The sequence below is a fragment of the Sceloporus occidentalis genome, unplaced genomic scaffold (assembly GCF_023333645.1).
Source record: "Sceloporus occidentalis isolate IW3139 unplaced genomic scaffold, rSceOcc1.0.p SCAF_3, whole genome shotgun sequence".
In the NCBI taxonomy this organism is placed as follows: Eukaryota; Metazoa; Chordata; class Lepidosauria; order Squamata; family Phrynosomatidae; genus Sceloporus; species Sceloporus occidentalis.
This window is the reverse complement of record NW_028316983.1, coordinates 126,219,651-126,239,441: the sequence shown is the minus strand read 5'-3', so window position 1 is coordinate 126,239,441 and position 19,791 is coordinate 126,219,651. Positions and strand designations below refer to the sequence as shown.

The 19,791-nt window shown below is 40.9% G+C and overlaps 1 protein-coding gene across 1 annotated transcript in view; it reads left to right on the top strand.

The window, feature by feature from the left end:
* CRIP2 (cysteine rich protein 2) overlaps positions 1-19,791 on the top strand; it is a 45,962-nt gene that overhangs the window by 9,018 nt on the left and 17,153 nt on the right. The window contains exon 2 of the mRNA XM_089516128.1: positions 17,739-17,833. Within this exon, the coding sequence (XP_089372254.1) occupies positions 17,739-17,833 (95 nt within the window). The remainder of the gene's footprint in view (positions 1-17,738; positions 17,834-19,791) is intronic.

Genomic DNA, 19,791 nt, shown 5'->3' with positions numbered 1-19,791 from the left:
ATTTTTATACAATCCAACAAGAAAATCAAGAAAGACAAGGGGGAAAAATTTTTTTTTGCTGCTGGATGAAATTTGGAAAAAAAAGGAAGAATTAAAGAAACATGAAGAAACAGTCTTATAAAATGAAAGACTTTACAGATGATTTGATGATTATAATGGAAACCCCTTTAGATTGTGTTGATGCTTTACTGAAAACATTGGCACGCTATGGTAGACTATGGTTGCATCCACACTGCAGAAATAACCCAGTTTCTCGTTGCTTTAACTACCATGGCTCAATGCTATGGAAGTCTAGGAAATGTAGTTTGTTGTGGCACCAGAGCTCTCTGCAGAGAAGGCTGAATGCCTCACAAAACTACAATTCCCAGAATTCCATAGCATTGAGCCATGGTACTTAAAGCAGCGTCAACCAGAATTAGTTCTGCAGTGTGGATTCAGTTTGTGGAGCACTATCTGGATTTAAAATTAAAATTACCCAGTCTCTTAAAATTAGTAATCTTATATCTTCCTTTCCCATATTCTTTGTTAACATTTTCTTTTTATTCATTAAAGTTACATCTCGGATTGTAGTGGAGTCTCCTTCCTTGGAGGTCTTTAAACAGAGGCTGGATGGCCATCTGTCAGGGGTGCTTTGATTGAGAGTTCCTGCATGGCAGGGATTGGACTGGATGGCCTTTCTGGTCTCTTCCAACTCTACAATTCTATGATTCTATATTTTATAAAAGCATAGTTGGAGTGTTGGTAAATGTCTCATATTTTACTGACTACCACCCTTAAGAGAAAAGCCTACAGTTCTCAGTGTGATACATGACAGCCTATCAGTGTTTGTTAAGACAGATAGACAAAGCAGCCAGCCAAGTCTCAGGGAAAGAAAACAGACAGATTAGGAAGAGGTGAGGCAAACTGTTAAATGTTAACTGTATTGTCATACACAGCCTTGTGGAGGTCTTGTTTCCAAAAACTGGAGAGCATGTATATTGGGAAGATGGAGAGAAAAAGGTGTAACTGAAAAAGAGTAAGGAGATAAAGGTTAATATTTTAATAGTCATAATACAATTGAGAATAAAGAGGAAGAGACAAGAGATGGAAACTGTTGGGAAGAAAATTAATGTAGAAGAGGGAGAGAGGGTAATGAATGAAATTTGCAGTTGCAAAATGGAATGAAAAAAGTAGAGGAGGAGAAGTGACAGGTGTGAGAAAATGTTTTCAGAGGCATGGGAAAGAGGAAGGAATACTTTAAAGCCCCCTGGGTCAGCAAATTTTGACTAGAATGAAGAGGCTGGATCATGATGCCTCTTATTTGAATGATATTTGATATCTGAACTAAAGAACTTCGTGCCCCAAGGAAATTGCTGTGGCAATATAAAATGATATCAGTAATTGCAAACAGATTATGCCACATTCTCCCGCTATCTTGTGATTGGTTCCATCCTGGATTGCCATTTTAGGTGGGCCTTAGTCACTTTCTCAAAGGGGATCCTAGAGGCAGAAAGTTTGGGAGGCACTTCCTATCCTTTTGGGATGGTTTTTATTGCATCGGTCCCCTTCAGTAGCCATTTCTTCCTCCTTAATAGGAAATCTTTGCAACAAAAGGTTCTTAGTGCAGATGCAGTGAACATGCTACTTGGAAGCATTTGTACTGAACTGCAAGCAGAGTAGTTTCAGTGCAAAACCTTTGCGGGGGAATTCCAGCAAAGTTTTTGTAACAACATTCACTGGATAGATAGGCCTGTGAAAACCCGAATATTTTGTGGATATTTAGTTTACTTGAAATGGGAGCGTTGAGCCTGAAACGCAATTCTGCTTCCTTGGCTCCAGTGGTGGTGGCGACAGCAGCAGCAGTTTTAATTTAATTTAACAGTCTTCTGAAATCTTGCCATTTTGCACGTTCTCCAGAGGTATGACATTCTCTAATTTCTCCCCCTAGGCTTGTCCCTTTATCTCAGAAGAAGGTGCTGTCCTTGCATGAGGACTGCTGGAGTAATTAGAATATGAAGTGTTTTGTCTCTTGGGTGGGGACGGTAGAATAGGAGTGCACCCACTTTCCCATCAATTTTTACATCGCATCTAACAAAGTAGACTTGCATAAGCATGCAGGAGACATGGAGGGTGGTGCCAAATTGGAGCCAGCATGTTTATTTAGTTCGTGTTTCCATGGTACTCTGTGTGACGTTACTGAGATGTATCTCTCAAGATAAAGAGAGTGAAAAATAAGAAGGGGTGCTGACTGAGATGAGAAAGCATCCTTATTTTTTCTTTGGCTCCGTAAAAGAAACAGAAATCTACTCCTGGTTCACTGAGCTGCTCTAAAAGCTACCTCACACAAGATAACTTAAAAGAACAACAACATAGATGCCATTTTCATGTAGGAACATGGCGTGCACAAACTGTGACATGCAAACTGTATATATGCTGTTCTTTGTTTTGTATTGTATCTATGACTGATGCATACTACAGCTTCTTGCAAGATGTAAGGTTTCTCACACGTTAACAGGGTACACAGGAATCAGACAAAGGTTTTATTGTGTGGCTGCACTGCCTTTTTCACAGACTGGAGGAGAGTATTCAAAGACTTGTATTAGTCTGGATCTGTGTGCAAAGGATCTAGCACTAACAAATTGTATACATTTAGTTAAAACACACATGCCAATAACAAAACCCAGCTTACCTACTACTAAACAAAAACAAACATACACTAGTGACTTCCCCCTCCCCAACTGAAGGATACATACCACTATTACTATACTTCTTTATATGTAATAATATATTTATGTCTCTATAATATACAAACGGGTTATTTTACAAAGCCTAAAACTGACACGTATCCCCAGTTAAACTGTATATATGAAATAAAATAATTCCCAGTCTTTCTTAAATCTGTTCAAAGATTTCTCTTTGATCAGCATTGTCAAATTAGCCATTGTCTTACATTCTTTCTTGTGGGATTCTATAAGTATTTCTCTGTGTATGCTTGTGCATGTGTTTTACCTGCCTTCCTAACTCTTCCTCTCCTTTAAACAAAGTTTCTCAGATCCCTTTAGAACAACAGAAACACTTAAGACTGTGCTGTGGCTGTTGGAAAGGAATCATTGGCAGTGAAAGCTCAAAACAATTGTGATGTGTGAAATCTTGTGTTTTTGTTTGTTTTTAAATTGCCATCATTGCATGTTCACAGTGTCATCCAGCACAGTTATCTTGGGTGGTCAAAGGCCTTTTATACTCTGCCCTGCAGGAGCAGCTTGCATACCACTCAGTAGTCCACTGTGAATAATTTGCCTGACCCTTTGCATATAAATTAGCTCGGATCATTTTGGATGTTGTTGTTGATACATGTCCACTGGATGTAATCTTGCCCCTTGCTTATCCAGTGTTATTAGATACATTTCAGTTTGTGCAGCCCAAAGATGTGGACTAGACCCTTGGAGATGTGAGGGCCACCACATGTGTACTAGACCCATGCCCTTCCATCCTGGCTTATAAAAGTGACCAGAGGGGGAGTGGCTGAGTGTGTAAAGGGAATACACATCAAGCCAGAATTCCATCTCATCTAAAAGAAGCTGTGGTGCCTCTTCTAAACAAAACAAATCCTCCCTGAACCTGACTACACTGGATAATTACTAGTCAGTCTCAAATATCCCCTGGAGCATGTAGTGGCCTCCAGCTCCAGGGGTTTCTGGGTGAGATAGATTATCTATATCCATTTCAATCCAGGTTTGGCTATGAGACAGACACACCTTTGGTCACCTTGCTGGATGACCTATGCAGTGAACTGGACAGGATGAGTGCGTCCCTGTTGGTTCTGCTAGATCTTTCAGTGGCTTTCAACACCATCAGCCATGGTGTCCTGCCCAGTTCTATCCAGGGCAAATGGGCGAGTGGGAATGGGGCCTCAGATGATGGTGTTGGGGGATTCCTGTTTTACCCCCATGGCTATTGGCCTGTGAGGTCCCTCGGTGTTTGGTTCTGTCCCCCATGCTATTTAACATTTGCATAAAATAACTGGAACAGGTTATCCAAAATTTTGGAGTTGGTTGTCATCAGTATGATGATATTAACATAACAGTTGGGGGCAATGCTGTCAGTAATGTAGCAGATGAAGGCAAATTGAAGCTTAATCCAGACAGGACATTTTGGAAACTCCATTAGGCCCAAAATGCTGCAGCCAGGTTGCTAACTTGGGTGCAGACTAACTGAAAGACTAACTCCTTAAATGACCCTAGTCAAACTTTAAGATCTGCAGTGGAGGGCTTTCATTTGGACTCACCACCATCACAGGCACGGTTGGTGAGGACACAAGAGAGCTTTCTCAATAGCCACTCCAGAATTGTAGAACTCCTTACCCAGCTGGTTCCCTCCTTGGTGATGTTCTGCCAGTCAGTAGGTAAAGACCTTTTAATTTAAGGAAGCATTTGAGTTCTCCAGTGTTACAGCACATAGAGTTTTTAATGGGGAGGGAGTTGTGTTTTGATTTTAGTATGCTTTAAATGTATTTTTAAAGCTGCTTTTAACCTGTGTTTAACATGTTGTTTTTAAATAGAACTTGGTTTAATTGTGTTGTAACTTTTGTATAAGAGAGGTTTTTAAAAAGTTGTATTTTTAAGAGGTTGTACACTATCTTGAATTCCATGATGGGAGAAAGGTGGGATATAAATTTAATTAATTAAAATTACATGTTATGTGTAGTGAGAAGGTTACACTGGACTGAGGGAAGTGAAATAGGAAACTATCTTATATTGGCTCACTCCAATGGTCCACTGGACCAACTGTTGTGGATTCTGACTGGCTGTGGTTTCCCACAGCTTTAAACTGAAGATTCTCCAGTACTGTATGGCAATGCCAGAGACTGACTGGGACTTTCTGCATGTCAGACACAAGGCCATATCCAGGGGTTGGTGTGGAGACTTGTTATCCCAGCCTAAGTTACTCCAAAGATGCTTCAAGTGAAAAAGAACTGAGGCATGATTCCCAGTTGTAGTGAGTCGTAGATTATGGGTAAGGTGAAGAGAGAAGTAAATTTGATTAAGCAAATGCACCAAGAAAGAAAGGTTTAAAGACTCTACAACCACCATTCTTAATTTTTTTTAAAAAACTGGGAAATCAGTCCAGAGTTTGTGTCATGTTTGCCTTTATGAGATGTCTGTGGGGCTTCCTATATTTGCAATCCAGTTTGGGACAGCTGGTTAGAAACCTACAGCTGTTCCCTGCAGAGTCAGCAGAGGGAGATTCTCTAGCAGATGGCCTGGCTTCTCTCTACTCTTACCTCTATTCAGGCGCGAGGAAAATAATGGGGTGGAGGGGGGGATGTTGATGTTCTGTCAAGTAGGCAGCTTCATTCCCAGCTGCGCCCTAATTGCCCAGTGCCCTGGAAAGAAGCGCCACGTGCAGCCTGTGTTTCTAGTCAGACTGAGCAGAATTGAGAATCTCTTCTATTCATACTGGCGTTAAATCAATAATTAGCTTGCTATCATAATTTTAGTGGAAACTATAAAATTTGTTGCATTAATCTTTACTCAGATCTCTTAACACCACTGGCCTGTAACATTTAGAAGAGCAGATTTTTTTAAATCATTATGAAAATATTTAATGAAATTGGGGTAACTGATTAGCTTAGTGGGTTAATTATTCCAAGATCTAGGCTGAGAGGAGATGTGTAGTTCAAGAACTATATAAAGCTGCCCCTGATCTGGTTCGCCTTTATGGCTACATCATTTGGGAGGCTCCCGCTTCCTCCCAGGATTGTGCTTCCCCAATGCCCCACCCCTGTCAGCTTTCAAAAATTCAGTTACAGCTGTCTCTTGATGGCAGCAGAAATATCCAGACCCAGCTGTTTTTATTCCCCTGTCCCTTAATTGTATAGGGATGACAGGCAGGACATACAGTGGAACAGAAATAGGAGTTGTGGTTCAGAGGCAACAAGACTTCTGGGACAGAAGGTAGCATTCCCAACAAAGCCTTGATTCATTCACTTTCCTCCTAGTTTCCTTTGGGGCTGCAAGGCACAGCCTTGACTCAGCTGGGAGGAGCAGGGAAATTCTGGAAGGGGAAAGCTATATTTTAAAGAAAGGAGCTGGCAGAGCCAACTCCGAGTATTCCTCACCTAATAAAACCTAATGAAATTAATGGGGTCTCTCTCTCTCACACACACACATATGCAAGGCTGCAGTGCTCCAGGTAAGGCAGATAGGTTTGTGTAAGGAACTACTGGTGTCTTTCATCCCCTTCTTAGCATCTTCTCTTGGGCACTCACCCTGTGATCTGCATCAGAAAGCAATTATTGTATCTCAGTACCCCAAAGAGTCCTGTGCCATTTTAAAGACTAGCAAATGTATTACTGTACATTGTGAGCTTTTATAAACCTAATCAATTTGTTAGTCCTTCTTGCACTACAGCATGCTTGGCTGTTCTCACTATGCCTTAGTTTACCACCTGAAGAACGGGTATAATTGTTACCATCTTTGTAAATCATGAATCCTTTTTGCCTTTCCATAAACTATGGTGATTCATAGTTTTTTGAAGCCTAAAGTGATTAATACCCAGGGACTGGATAAGGTTTGGCCTAATCCAGCATGTGAAGTAACCACTGCCTATGAATACCCCTAAAGTTGTTGATAGAGTAACTGGCACTGCAATTTGTCAGTCTTCTGGGTCTCCCCCCTGCCCTCTTCTCCCCAAGTTGCCTACTGTGTCCTTCAGCCATCAGGGCAGAAAACTGCAGAAAAGAGAATTGAACTTAAATCATTGTCCTCACTCAACTGTTGCACTCTGTACAGTAGGAAACATTTCCTTGCTTGGTGACTAGCTCAATTTCCTCTCTAGAGAGAACACTGTGCTTCTGTCCTGCCTGTTGGCAGGGTATCAATGGGGCCTAGGAATGGGACATTGCATCATTGCTGCTTCCTGCACTGGCGAATTGCTGGATGCTAAAATTTGCTTTCTGGCTTGGATTTTGTTCCCTATATTTAGGGCGTTGTCCTTTATTCCAGCTCTCTGGGTTTATTTCTTTCTTTCTGAGAGGACACTATCACTTTTGGCCTAAATGTTCTCCATTGATTTATATTTATTTTTGTCCCAGTGGGCTGCTATTATCTCAGTACCTTCAGAGAACCTAACATAAATATACATGAGGTCTATGAGAATTGATGCAGTAAAAATGGGTGTATATATTGCAGAGAAAATAAGGAATCTTGAGGAGTCTTCTGTTAATATGGCCACACCTCTGAAGTTATAATAAAGTGAATAAACTTGTCAGTACCTTAAGTCTGTATTGTGGAAAAACCAAATAGAAGCATTTTTGGATTCTCAATTTCACTCAGATATGTAGTGAAACCTGAGAGGTTAGGTGAAGAATCTGGCATATTGCAACAGTGGGAAGTAAGGGGGGGAGTGTTATTGATTTCTCTTTACAGAGCGGCATGTTCTAGGATGCTTCCATACATGGACCTTTCTCTCGCTTCTGGTTGGACTTTTCCAGTGGCAGCATCAGGGTGTTCCCTTCTCCCTTGAAGCAGAATCTCTAGGATTCTCATTCACATAATTATTGTGTATAAATGACCTTTGTTCAGTTACTCTGTGTTCATTTCTTATACTGTCACAACTTGGTCTGTATCGTGGGTCCAGATCCAGTTGTCGGGGCGATGCAGACTGCTTGTCAATCATTTCCCCTAGTATTGCGGTCCCCTTCAGGGACCTTGGGGGTACAGGCTGACATGGCCAGATCAATGTCAGAGGCTGATGGCTACTTCATTCCCAGGTTGTAAGGATTAGCATGGATTAGCATATTAGCAAGAGCCAGTGTTGTGTAGAGGTTTGAATATTGGACTGCAAATCTGAAAACCAGGGTTCAAATCCCCACTAAGTGGCCTTGGGCAAGTCACATGCTCTCAACCTCAGGGAAAGGCAATGGCAAACCTCTTCTGAACAAATCTTGCCAAGAAGACCCCATGATAGGCTCACCTTCAGGTTGCCATAAATCTGAAAAGAGCTGAAGGCACACAACAACAACAACAGCCTTTTATCATGGGTTCTATGTTTAGTTCCCTAGGGTGCTCCTTGGAGTGGTTAGGATGAAGAGTGTCCCTTGGCCAGCAGGCAAACCATTTGGTCCCTGGATCCCTGTCCCACAATGGACCAAGCCTTATACAACTGTAGAAAATAAAGATGTAGTCCACCAGGTTGTGTCTGACCTCTTCCCCTGTACCTGCAAACATCCCTCCCTTACTTGAATGCTAAGTATATGCCATATATTTAACTAACCAAGAGACTAGTGGTGAACCCCTTCCCCTTTTAGCTAGTGAGGCAAGACAAAATAATGAAGATAGTTTATGATCTTGTAACTCTTGGATAGAGAGCCAGCCTGGTGGTGTGGTTTGAACACTGGGCTACAACTCTGGAGTTCAGGATTAAAATCCCTGCTCAGGCATGGAAACCCACTGGATTACCCTGACAAGTTACACACTATGGCCCCATACAGACAGGCCAAAATAAAGCTGCTTCGGGTCACTTTGGAGGCATGCCGTTTCAATGATGCATGTGTCCTAAGAGTCCGAAAGCCGTTCCAAAGCCACAAACCAGTCCTAAGGACTAGAGCGCAGCTTTGGTGCAGCTTCTGGACTCAGTATGCATGCATCGTTGAAACAGCATACCTCCAAAGTGACCCGAAGCAGCTTTATTTTGGCCTGTCTGTATGGGGCCTATGAGCCTCAGAAAACCTCATGCTAGGTTCACCTTAGGGTTGCCATAGGTTAGAAATGACTTGAAGGCACATACCATATATACTCGACTATAAGTCGACCTGTGTATAAGTCGAGGACAGGTTTTGGGACCAAAATTATGGATTTTGCTATGACCCATGGATAAGTCGAGGATAAAATTTAGGGGAATATAGGAAAGGATCTAAAAGATGAAGCAAAGCAAAACAATATCAAAGAACTTACAAAAGTCCAGCAGACATAACTCTTTGTGCTTAGTCTTAAGACTGGATGGATGAGAGAGTAAAGGAGGTCGGGAGCTTCACATATTATACTCTTGCTTTTCATCAGGAGATGGTTCCTTCTTTTAAATAAGAGTTAAGATATAATACTTACATTGACCCATGGATAAGTCGACTCAGGTTTTTGGGGTCATTTTTTTTACCTAAATTTGTAGACTTATACATGAGTATATACAGTAACAACAAAAAAATTTGGATGATGAGAAGGATTTGTAACCATACTAGCAAAGTATATACACTAACTGAAACATTGTGGAGAGAGCAAATATAGTTCTCCTGTAAATGTGTAATTTGGACATTTGAGAAATTCTGGGTCTTGACCTATTCTAGTTGGCAATCTGAAAGGAAGAAGTTGGCAGCATGAGCTTTGGTAGACTTAGGTCTACTTACTCAGATGTATTTGGAAATAGACCTAAGTCTAGGAAAGCTCATGCTACCAACTTCTTTCTTTCAGTTAGTCTCAAAGGTGTGACAAGATGTCTCTACATACTGATTCTACAGACTAACATGGCTATATCTTTTAATTCTACCAGTTTGCAATGTATATGCCAAATGAGGTGGGTTAGTAAGGAGAAGTGAGCAGCCATTACTGCCATGTATAATTGCTTCCATCTTGTTTGGACTTGACTGCAATCTCCTTGCTTTCATTCATATGCTGGTTTGTTTGCAAAACAAAAATAGAGGTAGGTGTGATATTGATATCTGACTGACCTCTGGATAGTTTCATCCTGCAGCTTCATATAAATAGCAGAGTTGATAACTGATCCTTGCATTTCCAGAGTTGCACAGACTCTTCCATTATTGGCCTGTATGGGAATCATGACCCATTCTTGGGATAAACTTCCTGGGTGATCCCATTGGAAGTTCACAATAATCTTTGGGCCTGCTGTTTTAAAAGCTGCTGAGTATTGTAGAGTCATTATTTGCAGTTCATGTAACTAGTTTAATAGAAAATTATTTTAAAATATTTGCCATGGAGAAGGGTGACCGGATGTCATAATTGCAAAGGAAGACAAGGCACCACAAAAAATAGGACATTCAAGAAATGTGTAGGGCATTACAAAATAAAAGCTAAAAACACTAATGTAAATGTAAAGTCATGCTTGATATGAAGATGTTTTGAAATTCTTCCTGGACAGAAGGTTGATATGTAGGACATGTCTGGGGAAAGGATGATGTCAGATGAGCCTGCCATGGAGATTATAACAAATGTATTTTGTCTCTTCTAACTGCTAGTAGTGTAATCATTTTACCAATGGCATTGCAGTCCTTATATCTATTAGAGAAATGCAGCCACACCAAAGATTATTCAATAGAAATTTAATTTGTCTGTAGTTAAATACATTAAACTAAGGTTGGGGAGGAGAAGAATAAGTCTGTCAAAACTGGATTAATGTAGGGGAAGAATAAATAGTATGAAAGGAATAAGCAGTGTGTATGCTTAGGTAACTTTTCTTGCTATAGTAGAAATTATACTTCAGCTAAAATTGTAATGTGTTATGGAAGCCACTTTGGGTCCCAGCCTGGGAGAAAGGTGGCATATAAATAAAATAAATAGATTTTAAAAAATGGATTGGATGGAACTGTTCGGTTAATCATGATTAATATTTAAATATTCTTTTTTTAAAAAGAAAACTACTTGCAAGAATTACTTAAGATATAAGTAAGTATAATTGTTTATTAAGGGACAGTATAATAAGGCTGTTGGTGTGTAATTTTGATAATGAGAGATTTTGTTACACTTATATTAATAAAATTTACTTAAAAATTAAAATTCGGTACTACAGAGTTACACTACTGAGGATAAAGATGAACCCCTAGAATATATGTACAAGAAAAAAAGAAGCAGATCATCAAAACAGTAGGCTCTTCCTAAAAATTCAAGGACTGTAGGAGAATTTGAAGGGATGTCATATTGAGGAGGGAACATGCTTGTTTTCTGCTGCTCCAGAGAATGGGCCCTGGAGCAATGGATGTCAGCTATAGGAAAAAAGATTCCATCTCAACATTAGGAGGAACTTCCTGGCAGTAAGAGCTATTCGACAGTGGGACACTTTTTCTCGGAGAGTAGTGGAGTCTCCTTCTTTGGAGGTCTTTAAACAGAGGCTGGATGGCTGTCTGTCAGGGATTCTTTGGTTGAGAATTCCTGCATGGCAAGGGGTTGGATGGCCCTTGTAGTCTCTTCCAGTTCTTTAATTCTATGAATCACTCTGCCAATTTGATTGCCCACTCTCCCATCCCATCCGTTTTCCCCCTGCCCACCTGAGTGAGCAGGCATATAAACAAGTGAGGGAACACATGTGGCCCAAGAGTGAAACCAAACTGCCAGTTTGATTTTCCACTTCCCCATCCATCCCCTTGACCCTGCCTGCCCAGGTGAGTGAGCCAGTAAGCAAGAGAGGGAACATGCATGCAGCGGAGCACAGTTAAACTGTCTGACCTAAAAATGGCATAGAGCAGGAGTGCAGGTGACATCCAATAATCCATGAATTGTACAGGTACTTTTTTTTTCTGGGTTAAATACGGTTTGGGGGGTATCTAGAGATATTTGCAGCTTTTCCATATTCACAGGGGTCCTGCACCCCTAGCCCCACAAATGTAGAGGGACAATTGTGATTGAGCATGGCTCAATTGTGATTGAGCCATGGAGTCTACATCCATGGATTCAGGTATCAATGTCTTGAAAATATTTTTTAAAAATTGGAAAAAAACAATGTTTGATTTTGCCATTTTATATAAAGAACATAATTTCACTACACTTGGCCAGTAGTCTGGGATTCTGGGAGCTGAAGCCAAAAACACCTGGAGGTCCAGAGTTTGGACATCACTGACATAGATCAAGGAGAATGGTGTCTGAACACCTTCATGTTTCACAGGATAGTTCAGCCCTTTGGCATCACAAGGATGTGCTTGTTTGTGTCAAGGGGGAATTTCAGATTGCCCAGATTTGTTTCCAGGTGTTGAATGGCAGTGTCTTCAAATATCTGTTCACTCTTTAGTGAATGGCTCTATGAAAGATCAGGATGAGTTGAGTAGAAGTGATTCTCAGAGCACTCCATTGGCCTTACAGAGCCTGATTTTCCAACCTGGCAAGTCTGAAGATAAAGGACTTTTAGTATTTCCCACCATAGCTGTTAAGACCAAAAGGGTTTCTTTATCCAGATTCAAGTTGGTTACAATTATAGATTTGAAGTCTGGGTGGGGCGAATTGAAAGAAATCCAAGAGTTATTCTGACAATGTTACTAAGACAATTTTGGTGGCCATACAGAACCATTTGCATGAGATGAGGAGATATGTGTTTTATTGGCTGGAGCAACTGTAAAAGGGTATGTCCTCAAAAAATTTCCATTAGTTTGATTTTGGCATTCTCACCATTTGGTCTGAAGAGAGGGTTGAGCACTAATACCTTATAACAGTAGGGTCAGATTTATTGTCTATTTTGAAAGGGAAGAATGATAATCCTATCTCTAGATACCCTTAGATTAAGAATTTTTCGAAAGGAATGTTTTTAATAAGACCATCTCCAGTTTATGGGTTCCCTACATGGGACTTGTATATTGTTTTGCAGCCATTATTCAGATTGTCAGTTGAACTACTGTGGTCTGTACATCTTAAATTTCTGACTTGGAAAGTTCTATTTTTGGTTGCTGTTACTTTGGCTCGGGAGAGTGTCTGAGTTAAGAGGACTTTTGGTCCTCAAGAGCTCTGCATTTTTCACAAGGATTCAGTGGTATTTAGACTTGATCCAGCTTTTATTCCCAAGGTGAATTCAGCCTTTCATCATTCTCAGGAGGTTCTTGTCATCTTTCTGTCCCAATCCTAGAGTGCAGAAAAAAAAAGGGACTGGTATGTTGGATCTACGTAGAGCACTGAAATTTTATTTGGAGTCCTTCTGTTAATCTGATTATTTATTTCCTTTCAATTGTCAACACTGAGAGGCTTGTTCCTCCATCAGTTTTGTCAGGGGGGTTAGATAGTACATTGAGATATGTTACATGTTTGGATCTGCTCTTGCTCTTAAGGGGATTAAGGCCAGTTCTACCAAAAGTGCGGCTACTTCAGCTGCCTTTAGTTTGGCATCCCCACATCATCTCAACACCCTGTCAGTATCAACTATCAACTTTCTGAAATCAAAATCATGTCTGTACCAACTTCAAACCTTGTCTGTATCTGCCTTTTTATTACATTATGTTCCCCCGCAGCCCCCTTCACGTTCTTTCTGAACTAGGATTGGCTGCCTAACACCTCCTCCACAGTGGTGTCCTCTTCTTTTGCATGTCATTAAAAGATTAATGTTGGTAGATACAGCCTTTGGTGGGCATGTTCTTCAGGATGTGGTGTCTCAGTGATGGGATGCAAGCGATATCCCACCTTGGTGTTGATTGCTTTGGTAGGTCTCAGGCAAGGATGCTCTTCCTATGCTATATGAAAATGGAACATGGTATTCACTGTGAAGGTTTCTTTTCTGCCATATTAGGGAGCATATGAGAGCCAGCATGGAATAGTGGTTTGAATGTTGGACTATGACTCTGGAGACCAGAATTTGATTCCCAGCTGGAAACCTACTGGGTGACCTTGGGCATGTCCTATGCTCTCAGCCTCAGGAGAAGGCAATGGCAAACCCTCTCTAAACAAATCTTGACGAGAAACTTTACGACAGCATCACATTAGGGTCTCCATAAGTTAGAAATGACTTGAAGGCACACAACAACAACAACAACAGTAACAGGGAGGATATCCTGCCCAACCAGTATTATGTTTGTTGCTGGATGTTAATTTGCCGCCCTGCAGATGACATTTTTAGTTTTTTAAAATATTCCATAATATATGGAACTAGGTATTCCTTCATTGGGGGAGGGTCTGGCTCTTCCACTTAGGGTAGAGAAAAGACCAAGAGTCTTATCACATGAGAAAACAAAGCGGAAACAGAGCCAGAGAGTAGTTATATATTTAACAATATTTCATCATAAAAACTAATTATATCCAATACAAACAAGCAATATCTTCTTGGATTTCCCTTTGGAGAAAGAGTAACAGAGCAGCTTTTGTTGCAGCTACATTGCTGGGCAAAACCCCCCACAATACCTTCCAAGACAAACTGCCACAAGCAGTCATACAGATGCAGTTTTTCCTCCTATCTCTCATGCCAGCCAGTGGATTTCAACCTCAGTTATGTCAGTGTAATAATAATAAGGAAGTGCTAAACATGATCATACTACACCAACATACGTGTATATATGAATTTTATGTGTAATGTTGGGTGTGTGTACGTGAAAGGGGTTCTGCCCACTAGGGGATCTGGCCTGAGCATAGCATGTCCAGAGAGATAGGAGATTATCAGACAGGGGAAAATTGGGGAAGAAAAAGGCATACTCCTGGGATAATTGCGCAATCACGCTGAACATTTTCAGATGACGTCACACTTATCCAGGACTTATTGTAGAAAGAACCAGGAATGCTTCAGCAACAAACCATTTCTGGTACTTCCCCGTGACTGGTTTGTTGCTGGAGCATTCCTGGATCTTCATGGGAGAAATCCTGGATAAGTACAGCGTGTATGAAAATCTTCAATGCAATCGCGCAGCTTTGCCAGGAGTATGTCATTTACGCCTGTTTTTTTTTTCCAGGTCTAAAAATCTCCATAGTGCATTTGCCACCAATAAATTTTACTTTTATCTAAAATAACACAGAACTCTCATTTTCTTTCCTTTTTAAAATCTGTGGTGGTTTCAGGATCTGCCCAAGACATTTTGCTGCTGAGACAGTACTGCAAAAGATGTTCCTCCCACCATACAAAAGGGCAAGGCACATAGAGCTCAAAAGCAGTGGCGTTATTTTGACTCATGATGCCAAAATCTCACATCTCCCCCCCCCCCAACCGGGTACATATGTTTAGTGTATGTGATTTGAATAGGGGTACCTCTAGCAGCAGCATCAACAACAACAAAATATTTTTTTCATTAAGTTGTGTTATCTTATGTTAGGACTAATACTGGATGACTTCTATACAGTGTTTTTGAAGCTGATTGGGAAACATCTGCAAGTTGCTTCCCTTTGCCAGTGAAAACTCTGCTTCTGTTTGTGTTCTTTGGAGGGGAGTGATCTTTGTTTTTAGGCAAGACAAATAATTACCTATGCTAGATAGGCACCATGCCATTCTGGGGTAGGTTCTTGCATGAGTCTACCTCATTTTCTCTTATTTCAGCATTTTCAATACATTCCATGCTACTGGGGGCAAGGGGAATACTCAAGAGGATATAGAGGGTAGATAAGATGAATGTACCTTAAGCCAAGGTTTTAAGAATTCACTCTATAATTGTAGTCTACAATAATAATTTAAAAAAACTAGAAATTTCCATTCCTTCATTCCTGCTAGAGACTGGATTTAGGTTTTTTCCCCAGATGGCACAGGACCTGTGATGAGGAAAATCATGGGATATCTACAGACTCCAAATTTGCAATCTCATTCCATGTCTCTAAAAGGATATTGCCACTTGATCCGTTATCTCTTGTGTCCGTCAAAGGCATATAGATTCCATACAGTAATTCTAAACCTGTTTAGGATATGATACAGCTATGGTCAGCAGTTCTTACTTCTGTGTAAGTTTGGGATTTCTTTCTTAGCCGCTAAAAGAGGTCTTCCATGGTTAGTCATTGAGCCTGCAGCTGTTGATACTAGAGAAGAGAGAAAAGATATGAATCCTTTTCCTGTGCTTGTGGTTCCAAGCATTCTGCCTTTGAGTTCGAATCTGAAGCAAAATGGGTAAAATTATTATGTCTTTATTTGGCCCTATTATCCAATACAGGAGAGAGCTCTAGCCTGCTCCTGGGCAGTTGATAAAATTGCAGGCAAGGTGGAAGTCCCAAGCAGGTATGCTATATCTTGAAAACAGCCTAAAATATTAAAAGGCAGATACCTGATCCAGCAGTCCACACAGTATCAATGAAGGCTTCAGCTATAGGGGTAACTGAGATGCCAGCTACTTTATTGTGTTCCCTAGTCTTGTCCTGTTGGTTCATATTCACCTAACATTCCCTGCTGCTGATCTGGAAGGAAAAGGTGACTCTTGTGCTTAGTTGTCAGGAAGAAGACTGCACTGGGTTTGCTTCAGTTCTCTTGTATCAGCATGACAGTTTTTGGAACTCTCAGTATGAGAAGTATGACTTTAAAATGGTTTAAATATAACAGCATAAATTGCCAGTGTTTCCCATAGGAGCTGTACCCCTGAAATTCATAGACGTGACTAACCTGTCAAGCATCCCAATCCAGGCTAGGGTTGTCAGATTGAAATCCTGCGGCAGTTTTTGTATCTTTAATGACTGTGTAGAAGTGGGAACTTCAGAAGGGGTTGCATGTCATGGAACCATGGAACAACTAACACCTGCTGAAATTACCTTCCCCACACAGCCATTAAGAGTACAGGAGCCATCTCCTGTTTTCACAGGAAAGGGTACACTATTGCCAGCAGTTACTCCAGTCTTGTATCCAGCCTGAAGCAGGACAGATTGTGAGTCGTCGCCACTCCTTCATCATGCTCTTCACCCTTTTCCAGCAGAACTCACAGCTACTTGGACCTTGTGCTCCAGAAGAGCAACAATTAACAGTGGTACTTGTTGAACTGAGCACCCAGGCAGGGTTAGTGGCCAAAGAAAATTCTTCCCATTAGCCACTGAGAGCTACCAGTTGTGTTTCCTGCAGGAATAAATTTGCCTAGCACAAGGACTGATTACATGCAGGAGGAGAAGGAGACTTGAAGTGCCTAAATGTCAGCAGAAACACCTGGAAAGAAAGTCTTGCATACCGTGCTGGTCCAACCATATAAAGGCAGTAGCTCTAGGCCTGCCTGCTTGTCAGTAGAACCAATCACACATTTCAGATGATGGCTTCAGTAACATAAAAGTTGAATCCATTTTATGAGTAAAATCCACACCCAGTGTGTTGGGTTCCACCATTAGAAAGGTGAGACAGCAACTTCTAGGAGGTGATTAGGAATCATAGAATCATAGAGTTGGAAGAGACCACAAGGGCCATCCAGTCTAACCCCCTGCCATGCAGGAACTCACAATCAAAGCATCCCTGACAGATGGCCATCCACCCTCTGTTTAAAGACATCCAAGGAAGGAGACTCCACTACACTCCGAGGGAATGTGTCTCACTGTTGAACAGCCCTTACGATCAGGAAATTCTTCCTAATGTTGAGGTGGAATCTCTTCCTGTAGCTTGCATCCATTGTTCCGGGTCCCATTCTCTGGAGCAGCAGAAAACAAGCTTACTCCCTCCTTAATATGACATCCCTTCAAGTATTTAAACAGGGCTATCATATCACCTCTTAATCTTCTCGTCTTCAGGCTAAACATACCCAGCTCCCTAAGTTGTTCCTCATAGGGAGCTGGGGATGTTTAGCCCAGAGAAGAGATGGATAAGAGGTCATATGATAGGCCTGTTTAAATATTTGAAAGGATGTTATAATGAGGAGGGAGGAATGATTAGCATATTTTGATTTTTTTAATTATTATTTGTATTTTTGGCTGGCACTCTGAAATGTACAGCATCAGAAACTGTAAAATCTGATTCTGCAATTTTTTGAATAATACAGCCTTCACCCACCATCATTTTGTGACAAAGCATCCTCAGTAATTAGTGATCCTGGGGGATGGCAGTAGAAAGTTTGATGATATCTGGTGCATGGATTTTTGCAGATCTGTAGTTTTAATTGGTTTCCCCCTTTTTGTTTCTTTGTTATTAAGCTGAGAAAGTAACTTCCTTGGGGAAAGACTGGCACAAGTTTTGTCTGAAATGTGAGCGCTGCAACAAGACCCTGACCCCTGGTGGACATGCCGAGGTAAGTGAGACAGCTCCTGTATATCGCATGCTCTAAATCTCTTAGCTGTGTGCATTTGGTCTGTAAACTGGATGGAAAAATATTAAGGCCTGTTGGGTTGTATCTCTTCAGACTGTGTTTGTCTGCAACACAGCTGTAGTCTTATATGCTGAATAGGTGCCTCCAGCTCTGTGCTGTGGATGTTATCGAAAGGGACAAGATCATGAGCAACAGCAAGTTCTTTTTTCCCCCTGGGTAGGAGACAGTGTTATGTGACTGTTATCTATGTAAATAGGTCAAAAGATGTGTGTATTTTTTCTTGTCTCTGCATACATGTTTTGCTGCTTAGCATCCACATTCTGTGATAGAAGAACATAGAAGAAAGTTCAGAATTTGACAACACTAATGTGGAAGAGCATTATATTTTAATTTCACACAAGAGGAAGGCATTGTGGATACCAATAAAACTTTCTCTGGAGTGAGGGACACTTAAAAAGATAGTAAGAAGAAGGGGGAAACCCCAGCTTTACAGAGTAACACCAGTCTTAAATCTGTAGTGGCATTGTCAGGAAGTTCCTTCCTTCTCAATCTGATGTTTACACCTTCTCCTAAGTTTTACCCTTGATTTATCCATAAGTCATAGCAAAATCCATGATTTTGACCCTAATACGTTCCTTCAACCTATACATGAGGTTGACTTGTACACGGGTATATGCAGTATATAGGAGAGCCAATGTGGCATGGTGATTTTGAGTGTTGGCCTATGACTCTGGAGACCAAGGTTCGATTCCCAGCTTAGCCACAAAATCCACTGTGTGACTTTGGGCAAATCACATGCTTTCAGCTTCAGGGAAAGGAAATGGCAAACCTCCTGGGGATAACTTGAAGGTACATAACAACAACAATATATGCTTTGGGAGCCATTGAGTGAAGTCAGTAAATACTGTTATGAAAGAAATCCTAAACTTATCTGCAGTGAGTATCTTTGATAAGGATAGAAGAAATGATTATGCTTTCTCAGGGATTTTGAAGAATTCTGAAGGAGATTTAACTATTCATTTTATTTTTCACATTGTTATCACCCACGGTACATTTAACATCAGTTGATATCAAACAGCATGATGTAGTGGTTTGAGCATTGGACTATGACTCTGGACTCCCCACTTCATCATAGAAACTGACTGGGTGACCTTGGGCAAGCCACACTCTCTTATCCTCAGAGGGAGGCAAAGATAAATCCACTCTGAACAAATCTTGCCAACAAAAGCGAGTGATAGGTTTGGTCTTAGGGTCATCATAAGTCAGAAACAACATGAAGGTACAAAACAACAACAACGGCCTGTTCTTGTATTCCTTGAATTTTGAATTGCAGCACATTTTTTTTGTTTGAACTGTACATTTTTATCCAAAAATAGTGACAGAGATAGGACTACAATTTGTAGTAGCCTGGCACCAAGTAGGTTATCACACAGAGGAGGCAACCATCCTCCTCCCTTGATTAAATTGCCATTAAATACTGTAATAGCGCGATCAGGGGGAAGATTATCACACCTTCATGTGCTTCTCCTGTTCTTGTCCTGTTTGTAAAGAGTAATGGAGGCGTCATTTGGTATTAATAGGAGTTTCCGGTAATACCAAATGACGCCTCCATTACTCTTTACAAACGGGAGAAGAACAGGAGAAGCATCTGGGAGTGTGATAATCTTTCCCCTATTGTGCTATTAACAGGATTTAATGGCGATTTAATCAAGGGAGAAGAACGCTTACCTCCCATGTGATAAAGTCCCAAGTTTACCAAAATAGGTATATCCCAATTGTTCCTCAAGGGATGTCTGGACCTGATATCTGGACAATGATTTCCCACTTTCAGCTGAAACCCTTACTTCTTTTTCTGATTCCTTTCACTCCATTTTCTGGTTCCTGAGCATGATTAATAATGGTGGAAGATGAATATACCTACTAAGCTTATAGTCCACTTT